This window comes from Phocoena phocoena, chromosome 2 (assembly GCF_963924675.1).
Source record: "Phocoena phocoena chromosome 2, mPhoPho1.1, whole genome shotgun sequence".
Lineage (NCBI taxonomy): Eukaryota > Metazoa > Chordata > Mammalia > Artiodactyla > Phocoenidae > Phocoena > Phocoena phocoena.
In genome coordinates this window covers 101778395-101790149 of record NC_089220.1, presented here as the reverse complement: position 1 = coordinate 101790149, position 11755 = coordinate 101778395, and the positions used below count along the sequence as shown (strand labels likewise).

At 42.8% G+C, this 11755-nt stretch overlaps 1 protein-coding gene across 1 annotated transcript in view; it reads right to left on the bottom strand.

Moving 5' to 3' along the window:
- Positions 1-440: 440 nt before the first annotated feature.
- LIPC (lipase C, hepatic type) overlaps positions 441-11755 on the bottom strand; it is a 157690-nt gene continuing 146375 nt past the window's right edge. Inside the window, exons 7-9 of the mRNA XM_065871429.1 lie at positions 7086-7203; positions 5283-5501; positions 441-597 (exon numbers count right to left, since the gene is read on the bottom strand). Coding sequence (XP_065727501.1) covers positions 486-597; positions 5283-5501; positions 7086-7203 — 449 coding nt within the window. The 3' untranslated portion in view covers positions 441-485. The remainder of the gene's footprint in view (positions 598-5282; positions 5502-7085; positions 7204-11755) is intronic.

Sequence of the window (11755 nt, the reverse complement as noted above, 5' to 3'; positions counted from 1 at the left end):
CTTCTTTCGGTGAGCTGAATGGTCTTAAAAGGTGTGTACTTTGGGACACACAACTGTGATTAATCGGAATTTCACTTTATGGAAATGCTAGTTATATAATAAAGAAGTATCTTTCCAGCATGCTTCAAAAAACTGAACAGAACAAAGTAGCAAGGAAATATGGGAAATTTGACTTAATTGTAAAAGACATTTTAAATTAGAACAACGGATCTAAAATGGCTCTTACATTTGTACTTATTTGCATATATTACCATTCAGTCAGACATAAAATTGGGAAATTTTTGATTACACTAATATTTGAACATAGTTACATCACATAGTTTTAAAAAGCTGAGTTTATAACAGTGAAATGTGCTCCCCTTTAAATCTTAAATCTATTAAAGCTTTACACAAGTTTCTTTATATAACTTTGGTTTTCAAACAAGGCAACAATTCCAGAGAAGGAATAAAATCATTTATTCTTCACACTGGGTCTTCATTAAAGCTCATCTGATCTTTCGCTTCAATTTTTTAGAGTTTGATTCACATCTCACAAAGGTTTTCTCCTGGGTTGGGTGAAGCTGTAGATCATTCATGTTTTCTGAGCAAAATGTCATTCTGCATAGAAAACATCAAGCAAACATAGCACTAAATTTTGGATGGAGCTTATTGAAGTGTTTCATCCTTTGTCAAATACCCAATTTGACATGCTATTTAGTAACACATGCTATTTAAAAAGAAAATTAGATCCTTATGACTGCAAATATTTTCATAACTTCAGAGAAAAACAATGCCCAGGTCAGTGAAAGCAATCAGTGTAAGGCTTCCCGGAGCTCTGTGTGGTGTGATTTCAGTTCTGTAAGAACTGAAAGTCCTTGGGGCAGCCCTGCTTTGTTCTCCTTTATACAGCTCATCAAAGGTTTGAGGGTAACAATGGTTTCTTTCACTACATTACCCTGTCTCCAAGGCAAACATTAGCACTTTCTTCAACTGTTCCTCATAGGCAGGCTTCGTGCCCAGCCTTCCTTTTTTGGACACACTCCAGTTTGTCAATGCCCTTCTTAAAGGTCCCTGGGTATGAGGCCGCTGTCATCAGCATCTGCCTGGCTCAGCCCTATAAGCCCCACCCTTTCCTCTTATCTGGTCCTCCAGCCACAGAGGATATCACTAAGTGCTTTGGGTCTCTCTTGGAGACCAACGGCTGACAACTTTGACCATTGGTTTGGCCTGAGATGCTATTTTGTGTTACTAACTTCAATTGCATCTATCTGAAAAAAAAAAAAAAAGCAGTAGTCACAGAGAATTGTAGTTTATAGCTTTTTTTTTTTTTGAATTGCATCTAAGGTCAAGTCTTTACTAAATCAAACTTTTTAAATTAAAAATTATTGTGAGTAATTACGAATGCATTCTTAAAAAATTCAGACAGTAAAGAAATATATGAGGTTGAATATTAAAGACCCTCTTCTCCATCACCTTTTACTAATATCACTCCCCTCCCTGCTTTCATGATTTGCTTCCTGTCTTTCTGGACCTCTTTCTATGTATTTACACATATACGGATGTTCATATACAAACATTACATTTGTTGTATTTTTCTGAAAAATTTTCTTGTCATCAAATAATGTACTTGGAGAACTGTTCACATCAGTACATACAAATCTATTTCATTCTCGGCTGGACCTAGAGATTATCATACTAAGTGACGTAAGTCAGACAGAGAAAGGCAAATATCATAGGGTATCACTTATATGTGATCTAAAAAAAAGTGATACGAATAAACTTATTTACAAAACAGAAAGAGACTCACAGACACAGAAAACAAACTTATGGTTCCCAAGGGGAGAAGTTGGGGGAGGGATAAATTGGGAATTTGCAGTTAACAGATACATACTACTATCTATAAAGTAGATAAACAGCAAGGACACACTGTATAGCACAGAGAACTATATTCAATACCTTGTAATAACCTGTAATGGAAAAGAATCTGAAAAAGAATATATATATACTGAATCACTTTGCTGTACACCTGAAACACTATAAATCAACTATATTTCAAAAAAATCGATTTCAGTCTTTTTCACCTGCTGCATAACTTTCCCGTGGATGGATGTATCACAATGTATTTAGCCATTTTCCTACTAATGGAGATTGGGATTTTTCCCCAATGGTTTAGTATTTACAAATAGTACTGCAACAGACATTTTTGTACATAGATATCCTTTGTGGATATTTTGAGTATTTCTCCGGGATAGGCACCTAGCATAAAATTCTGGGTCAAGATTATGCATATGTCAAATTTTGATAATATAAATTCCATGAGACCAAGGGCTTTGTCCACTCTGTTCACTGCTGTATACACAGCAGTGTCTAGCATAAGATATGTGCTCACTAAATGTTAGTTGTTGAGTGAAATTCCCCTACAGAAGCTCTGTAATTTGTACTCCCACGAATAATGTATGAAAATGCCCATCTCTCCACACCTTTACCGGCTCTGGATGTTATCTGTCTTTGAATTCCTGCCAAACTAGTGGGTGACCAGTGATAATTTCATTGATTTTTGTTTTGCATTTATGTGATTACTGTGGCAATCAAACATCCCATTTTGTTTAGCCAATCACTTTTCACTTCTTGCTACAGGACCGATATTCCCTGCTCTGTTCTTCACCCCACAACAATCCTTCTCATCCCTGACTTTGTGCTTTGGGGGAAGAAAATCACCTCTCATTGAATTCCTTCCGTGGGGGCACAGAGCAAGTTATTTAACCTTTTTTTTTTTTTTTTTTTCTTGTAGTTAGCAAAGAGATTGAGAGTGAGGTTTAATATCTGCATCCCGGCTCTGGGATTTCAGATGGTAGAAGGTGCTCAAAAATTGGTAGTTATTAGTCTCATGAGATACATATTATAATTCCTATTTGTTACTAGAGAACTGAGTCTCAGAGAGGTGCAGCTATTGTCTGAGCCTCCATAGGTGGAAGCAGTGAAATCAAAATTCGACTTTGGGACTAGCTGATGCAGAAGTCATTGGATTCTGCCTACATATGGTTTGCTCACTGCCTGTCTCTCCGGGAATGCCTCTTGGCCTCTCCAAAGCCTGTTGCAGCACTGACCGAACAGCACCAACCTGAACTGATGTCTTTCTTCTTAGACTTCCTATAGACCATGCAGTACTAGACTCTTACTGTCCAAAGTGCAATCCATGGACCAGCAGCATCAGAAGCACCTGGGAGCTTGTTAGAAATGTAGAATCCCAGGCTCCATCTCTACCTACCAAAGCAGAACCTACATTTTAACATGATTCCCAGATGATTTGTGTGCATATTAAAGTTTGAGAAGCCCTGGGATGGAGCATATCATTAGTGAAATTAATGCATCTTGTTTTCCTAATTAGGTCCTTGAGTTTCTTTCTGCCAAAAACTACAACTCAGATTTTTTTGGTACCCCCCCCACCCCCGCCCATGGTGTTGGGTACTGCAAAGACCCATAGGGCTCACTGAGTTAAAAACTTAAAAAACTATAGGTCCCAGACTCCCTCCCCCTTTTTCATGATGTCCCTCCTGCAGCCGTGAGGAAAGGTGTGATGTACGTATATATTAACTTCCAGCTCTGCAACTCTGCTAGATTAGACCAGAGAAAGTCAGATTAATGGAACCAAGACTAATGGCGGGGAGGAGCTGTTGGAAGCTGTGCTCTGACAACAAACGGGTAATGAGTCTAACAAACCAAGTCAGATCTGGGCTCAGACAGTCATGAGCAATGTCCCTAAGCTGTGTAACTCCTGTGAGCCTCAGATTCCTAATCTGCACAGCAATGCTACCCATTTCAGAAGGTCACTGGGACGCTTCCATGAGATGAATGCTCTAGAGCACCTCATTCAAGCCCATGGTGCAGCAGGAGCTCTGTAAGCACCACTCCTCTCCCTCTCCTCTTTGCTTCTTCAGAGCCACGTGGTAAGCACCAGGGGAGAAGGTAGTGCTGTGTTTTATACTACCTTTCACGTCAAGTCACCTAGAATTGCCATGGTAAGCAACCACTAAGACTGAGGAATTACTCTCCAGCTGAGAGAATCTGGGGACGGGTGGTGCTCAGTTGAGCTCTTCTAAAGGGCCAAAAAGTCATGCAAGAATAGCTAAGTGTATAAGAGGAGAGAAGCAGTTTAATGTTCTCAAATTGATCATGTGGAGAAATCTGTTGGCAGACCGCAGAGTATGCTCTTAGTAATTGCCAGGATTTTGTATCCCAGGGAGATAAAAACTCAGAGTGTGGTTGTGTAAGGGACTCAGGGGGCATAAATCAGCCACAGGCCACTCCTAGCAGTGAGACCTGAGGGGTGAGGGAAGAGAGTAGTTCAGAGGTGAGAGGCATGCTGTTCTCCAACTCTGCTGACAGCAAGCCAAAGAGAGCAATAGGCTGGCCAACAAAGGGCGGTAGGAGAGGAGAGACAAGTTTCCTAAATGCAGTGGGGAGGAGATAGGAAAAGGTCTGGGGAAGGACAGGGTTCTCCTTTCGTGGGGAACTGCAGAACCACAGAAAAGCACGTTTGCCATAGTAAAATACATTGGGCATTCTTTTGCTCTGCTGAGAGGACTGAAGGAGCAGCTGGACACCCTTTCTTTCCTTCACTCCCTGCCCCCAACCCAGCCCCTCCTGTCCCTAGAGACTTTGGGCTGAGGGAGATGTTCAGTCACACAGAGCTGCACCTCCTGAGGGTAATCCACTGGTCCGCATCAGAATTTCTTAGGGCTCCAAATGTGTGGTCCTTCACAGACCACAGCCAATCAGAAGCTCTTCAGGTGGGTATTCAGGTGGAATTCTGCATCGTCAATAAGTTCCCTAGTGATCCCTTGGCATTCTTAGATTTGAAAGGTGCCACCACAGTGTGAGATTTTGAGATTGTGATTTGTTAAAGGCATTTCTCTGGGTAAACAACAAAGAAGAAATGTCAGATCTAGGTCCTTGCCATTCAAAGTGTGGTGCTTGGACCAGCAGCATTGACATCACCTGGTGAAATTTGAAAAGCACCGGGCTAGTGAGTTGTCCTCAAACTCTGGAGGCAGGTGGCTATTAACTGTGGGCAGAGGGAAGAGTCTAGACTAGAAATCAGAAGACCTAGGTGCAAATCCTGGTCCTTCCACCCATGGCTTTGTGAACTCAGGATGGTCACTTCATCTTTCTGAGCATCTACATGCCATCGTTAGGAGATAATAATGCCCACTTCATACGATAAATGCAAAGAGTAAACTGTAAGAGTGCTGACATAGGTAGATGCTTAACAGATGTTAGGAGGAGGTTGAAACAGCACTCACCTTTGCTGTGTTTCTCCCGCTTTGACTCTGATGCTCTTCAGAACAAGGCCCGAGTGAAGGGACTCTCTTCCCCAGGGGATGATGGTTTGGACCGTGTTCCAGACATTGGACCACACCATACTGTTTTCCCACTTGAACTTGATCATGATCAGCTCACCAATATCCAAATCCAATGTGATAAGAAAGGAATAGGTTTTATTACTAGTAATTCCTTTGTTCCTTGAAGATGCAAAGGAAACCAGACACGGTCAGTTGACTTTTAACGGCAAAGTGGCGCTTAGGCATATTCAGGATATGTTGGGTTTGCCTGAATGATTTGGGACGGTCTTTTCTGCTGCATTTCCCAAACTGGTATTGGACAGACTATTAATAGAGATGGCAATGGGTGTGCCAGGATAAAAAGGGTTTTCCTAGACCAATAACATTGGGAAAACCATCTTATTTTCTGTGTTAGCATATTAAAAACGCCCTAAGAGTTCTACGGTAATGAGTCTAGTTAGCTTGGTTTAGCTCAGGCTTCCTGGTTTCCAGATTAACAAGTCGGGAAAACTGCCCTGACGAGGGCAGGGGCTTTGGCAATGGTCTCTGGGCAATACCGCTCTCTGTAGGTTTGATCAACATATTAGAGCCACACGACAGTCTTCTCTCCAGATCGATGCCTTTTTCCTCCCCACATAAATAGAAACTTCTGTTAAAACAAGTATAGCAGTAATAGAAAACCACGTATAAAAAGGAGGCACCAGGTTGGAGCAAGATTTAAATGCAGATCCTTAGGTATCATTATCAGCTTTACTCACTAATCTCCAAGACATTCAAATGTCCCAACATTGACAGAACTGCCAGATGCCCTTTCCGCTACTTAGAACAATCTCCCGGGGAGAGATCTGGGCCAGCGCAGAGTTAACACTGGATTTAGGGTGAGACAGGTGGCTGGAGGATTCCCTTGCTTGGCTCATCGTGGCTCCTCCTGTAGTATGTTGTAACGCATCGTTTAGGAATCCACCCACCGCACTAGGCTGGGAGCTTCCTAAGTTTAGAGTCATCTCTACCTCTAGTGCTGAGCACCAACGCATCCTTGCTGAGCGACTGAATCAGTGTGATGATCAGAGGTTCAAAGCTGGGGGCAAGTCTCAGGAAGCTGAGGACTGTCCCTGGAGTGGGTGAAAGCTAGTGTCACTTCCCAAGGAGAGCCCAGGCTGAGGGTCAAGATGCTGAGAAAAAGCAGCCGGCAGGCCTTTTCTGGCCAGTGAAGGTGCGGAGCCGCTGCAGGAGACGTTGAGGCCACTGCCCATGTTGTGAGCAGGTGTGCAGCCGGGCAAAGGACAGATGGGGAGGGCTGGCAGTGCAGGCTGACGGAATGGAAAATTTGTGCCACGTTGAATGATACCAGTGTTATTTCTGGGTTATGTTTTTCAGAACTCACTGGAAAGGCGCTCAGGGCCTTCCTGGGGACACCTGCTCCAGCCATCACCACTCCTCCCTGCTTGGATCTACTTCCTGTACTGCAGACATGGACGGCCACCTCTGGCTTCCCTCTCCACTCCAGTCCCTGTCGCATTGGGCCCATCACCAACACAGGTAGCAGCAACATAAAGTAATCGTTGGGACTGGGTGAGGCTGTGAGGGATGACGAGGTGCTGAGTGTGAGTGGATGTCCCATCTGACAGGGTATTTGGGGCAGTCATAATGGGCTGAGAAAAGTAAGTTGTGTCTGGCCTGACCCTTGAAAAGCAGGGTCCATCCAGACCCTATGAGAAAATTAAGCCTCTCATCACCATGGACGGGGCTGTACCTCATACTCACAGAGTGATGGGGATTTTCTGCATTTCCTCTTTTGTTCCGAGGAGCGACATGGCAAAAGTTGGTTCTACTGGTTTCTCAATTTCGTTGCTGAACTGAATCTTCAACTGGTAATGATAAACTAGAGGGGAATAGGATGGAGAGGGAGAGAGAAAGATAATTTAAGCAGAAAATTTTAAAATAAAAAATGTCGTATTTTTAAAATTTAAAAAGCAGAGGGAAAAGTATGGATGAATAGATACCCCCCCCCTTTTTTTTCTTCTGGGTGGTAGAACTATGAATGCTTTTTATTTTCCTCTTTTTCCTTCTCTGAATTTCCTAAATGTCTAAGAGGACTTCTGTTTGTATCGGGTTGGCCAAAAAGTTCGTTCTGGTAGTGAATACGTTGTTCAATAAAGTTCTTGGTGAAAATGAAAAAAGTGTCTTTTATTTTTACTTAAAACTGAATGAACTTTTTGGCCAACCCAATAATATAATAATATAATATTTGGCATTCTCGTCAATTTCCAGATGAATTCTGTTGGACTATTCCATGTATTTGGCAAGGGTCCCCTTTCACAAATCAAAGGATATATTGCCTTTTAGGCAGCTGACAAAAGCAAGAGAACACACTGTCATTTTTACTTTTGCCTCTGTTTGATGGTGTCAGTTTTGGGGTGAGACAGAGCTCCAGCTAAGAAATATGCCCTAATGACCACACCTTTGTGTTGTGGGGCAGTTCCTGGGAACTAGCTCTGTGGGGTTCAACAAGCACATTTTCCAATGGAAATAAGACAACTAGTTCTAGTTCCTGGGCCTAAAATTTTTCTATCTTATCAAGTGTCCAGAATGTCCTTCTACTGGGTTGTTTGGAAGAGGGAAATTTATTCTTCTTTACCCAGATACGGTCTATATTTAATTAATAAAAGCAAACTGCTTACTATAGGACAGGTGTTGTTAAACACTTTACATTGCATCGTCTCATTTACTTATCATAACTACCTATGAGGAGGGTATTGTTATTATCAGCCCCATTTTAGAAAGAAGAAAACCAGGGCCAGAGAGGTGGAGTGACCTGCTCAGGGTCACATAGCAGCCTGTGCTCTTGGCCTGGACCCATCGCCTTGATTAGCTTGCATTGTTACACCAACCAGCTGTGGAGCTGTTTTCAAAATTACCCCACCTCATTCCCACGTGACTGATGGCTGCTTAGACTTCTTTTTCCTGCTGTCTCCATTTTCTCAAAGTACTTGTAGCACTTGAGCTCCAAGACTGCAAACAGGTTTAATATGGCATGTCAACTTGATTGGTAGGACTGCCTGGGGCCCCATGTTGAGATGGGCTCTGAGACCATGTCTAGGCTTTTGGGAGGATTGGTGTCTGCCTTGGGAGAAGGATAGGGGATATACGATACACTTGTTGTGTATTTGCTTTTCCTGTTCTAGATAATGATTAACCCACTAATCCTGATACAGTGCTTGCACACAGTAGGTGCTTAATAAACATCTGTGGGATGAAGAACTGACATTTTGCTTGGGAGTATCAGAATGTGCATGAATAGTTAGCAAGATGGAAATCACCTCTGAGAATTCAAGATCTGAGTTTCAAGCTTTGTTGTAGCATGCCTCCTGGAAAGGATAGATTATGGAACTAGCCACTTGATTATCCATTCCGTGCACCCAACCTGTGGAAATTCACCATCCTCACGAATCAATCTACTTACTCCCAAATGATGCATTTCCGCTGGAGGTTGGTGGCTACACACAAACCTGGTAGCAGCTGTGGCTAATGGTGTGTTGCCAACACCTCAGCTGCAGGTCCTGGTGTGCCTGTAATTGCTGGGTTTCTGGGTTATTTACACAACCCTACCCTTTGGCATAAACCAATTTTCCCGTTTGGGTTTTGCAGTAGATTGCCTGCAGTGGATTGCCTCCAGTGCCCTGAATAATAGGTGCTCGAATCCTCCAGCCTGGAATACAGTAGTTTGATGCCCTCAAGATTGTGAGGCTTTGGGTGAGAAGTAAGAGAAGGGCTATGGGCCCAAGTCCCAGGAAGGGTCCCTAAACCCTTGGGTGGCAGCGGTGGAGGCAGGGACTCTGGCCTATCATCCCAGAAGCCTCTGGAGAGGTCTTATACTATTTGGGGTCTGTCTAGGGAACTCTGTAACAGGTGAACAGCGTTATAAGTTGAACTGAGGCAAAAAGGAAAGATACAGGCCGTAGGCACTGGGGATGGGGTGTGGACAGGATGACGTGAGAGAACTGGCCTTGGGTTAACCCCCAAACAAGCAGGCAGGGCATCTCCCAGAGTATGCAAGGAACACTCATAGCAACCAGTTTAATATGTAGTAACTGGAAATCTACTGATACCCAGCCCAGTGCCGAAAGCCGTTGGGGATAGATGAGTAAAAGAATGTAATTAGCAGTATGCATGGTAATAACATAGGCTAACATTTATTTTGTTTACCTGGGCCAGGCACTTTGTATTTATTATCTCATTTAATCCTTACAACAGCTGGTACTATTATTTCATTTTAGAGAAGAGGAAACTGAAGCACAGAAAGGTTAAGCAACTTTTCCAGTATCACACAGCTAGTAAGTAGCATAACTGGGATGTAAGTCCAGGCCACCTGGCTCCAGAACTTGAAGTCTTAAATGTTTATAGCCAGGACCAATAGCTTTATATACCCTAAGGAAAAAGTCGAAGTGCAGAAAGAGATTAAAGTTCAAAAATGTCATAACAGAATTATTTAATTAAAAATAAATAAAAAACACCCTAAATAGTCACCAGTAGAGGAATGACTATGGACTAATAATGACAATTATGATAATTACCATTTAGCTCTCTATTATGTCCCAGATACTGAACTACTGTTTCTCAAAATTATCTTATTTCTTTTACTACAACTTTGTAAGATGCCTATTTTAACCTCCCTTTGCGTCATTTTACAAATGAAGAAGCTGCAGCTCAGGAAATTTAAGTAACTTGTCCATTGTCATGCAGCTAAGAACTGGTGAAGCTGCAATTAGATGTTAGTCTGCTGACTCTGAGTTCATGTTCCCAACCGTGTGATTTACTCTTATGAAGTGATTAAAAGATATTTTTGGAATGGTTTCAATGCTTATGAAAAAGTGGAAAAAAACCCCAAACAACCATCAGGATACAAATTGTACATCTAACATGAGAATAATTCTAATAAAACAGCATGCAGAGTAGGAGGGAGATTCACAGAAGTATTAAGTGACTGTCTCTGGAGAGGGGAGAGAGGTAATTTTTATTCTCTTCTTTATGCTTTTCTGCAAGTTCTACATTTTCTACAATAAGCATGTATTCTAATTAGACTCTTATTGGAAAAAGAAAGTACTTTTCTTCCTTTTAAAATACTTTTAAAAGTATTAAGAAAGGAAACAGAACTAGAAGCTGTGGTCCTGGCCTTAGAGGAGCTTGCAGCTGGGAAGCAGAGCTGTGACCCTTGTCAGCTTCTGTCTAGTCTCACGGGCATCCATGTCCATGGATCTTATCTCCCTGAGGGCAGCCTAAGGGTCATATTAACGCTTGTATCTCCACAAGTCACGGCACACATCAGGCATCTAAGGAGTGCTTCTGAGGCTTTTTGTGTGAAAACAAGGCAGGACACAGTTGCCTTAAGGAGCCTAATTGTGAATAGGAATAATAAAAAGATTGCTTTCATTTGTTGAGATACTACTACGCATCAGGCTACATACACGAAGTGCTTTACAGACATTACTTTTGTCCTCGTAACAAGACAAAATAAAGATAACATGTGGTGAGACTCCATTTTCTACACCTACCCCTACTATCCCCATCCAGCTCTGAACCCCAGGAAGTGACCCCATGGCCTCATCTCCTGGTTGCCTTGCAGGATGGTTTCTGGTTGCGACTGACCCACTGGGGAGGCACCTGCAGGAGATCAGGGCACAGAAGAGAGAGGTCAAGGTGTTTTTTTCTCTGCTTCCTCCTGCTTTGAAGACTGACTGCAGAGGAACTGTGCTCCATGATGAGCTGCTATGAGCAGCCTCTGCTCCACAGCTCCTGTTCTCTTGGGCTGTTCCTTCTCCTTACTTCTCCCAGAGGCTGGTTGTTAGATCTGGGGTGCATCAACAGCCCATGTTGCTTTCCTTAATATCACCCACCCTCTCTAAGGAGTCCTGCCTGTTCTCTTTAGTTGATCCAGGTGAGTGGAGTCCTGTTTTCTGCTGAGACCTAGACAGATAGGGTGTCAGTAATCCTGGTAAATTACAGATAAGGAAGCAGAGATTTGGAGAGGGGTGCAAGGTGACCCAGATAGTTAGAAGTGGAGAAGACTTTTTTTTTTAACATCTTTATTGGAGTATAATTGCTTTACAATGGTGTGTTAGTTTCTGCTGTATAACAAAGTCAATCAGCTCTACATATACATATATCCCCATATCCCCTCCCTCTTGCGTCTCCCTCCCACCCTCCCCATCCCACCCCTCTAGGTGTTCACAAAGCAGCCAGCTGATCTCCCTGTGCTATGCGGCTGCTTCCCACTAGCTATCTCTTTTACATTTAGTGTGTATATATATCAATGCTACTCTCACTTCGGTGGAGCAGACTTTGAACACAGGTGTCTGGTCTGATTCCAAAAGACCCTTCCCACTGTGTCCTGGGGTTCCGGTTCTAGCAAGCTGAAGCTGCCTTTGAAAGCAAAG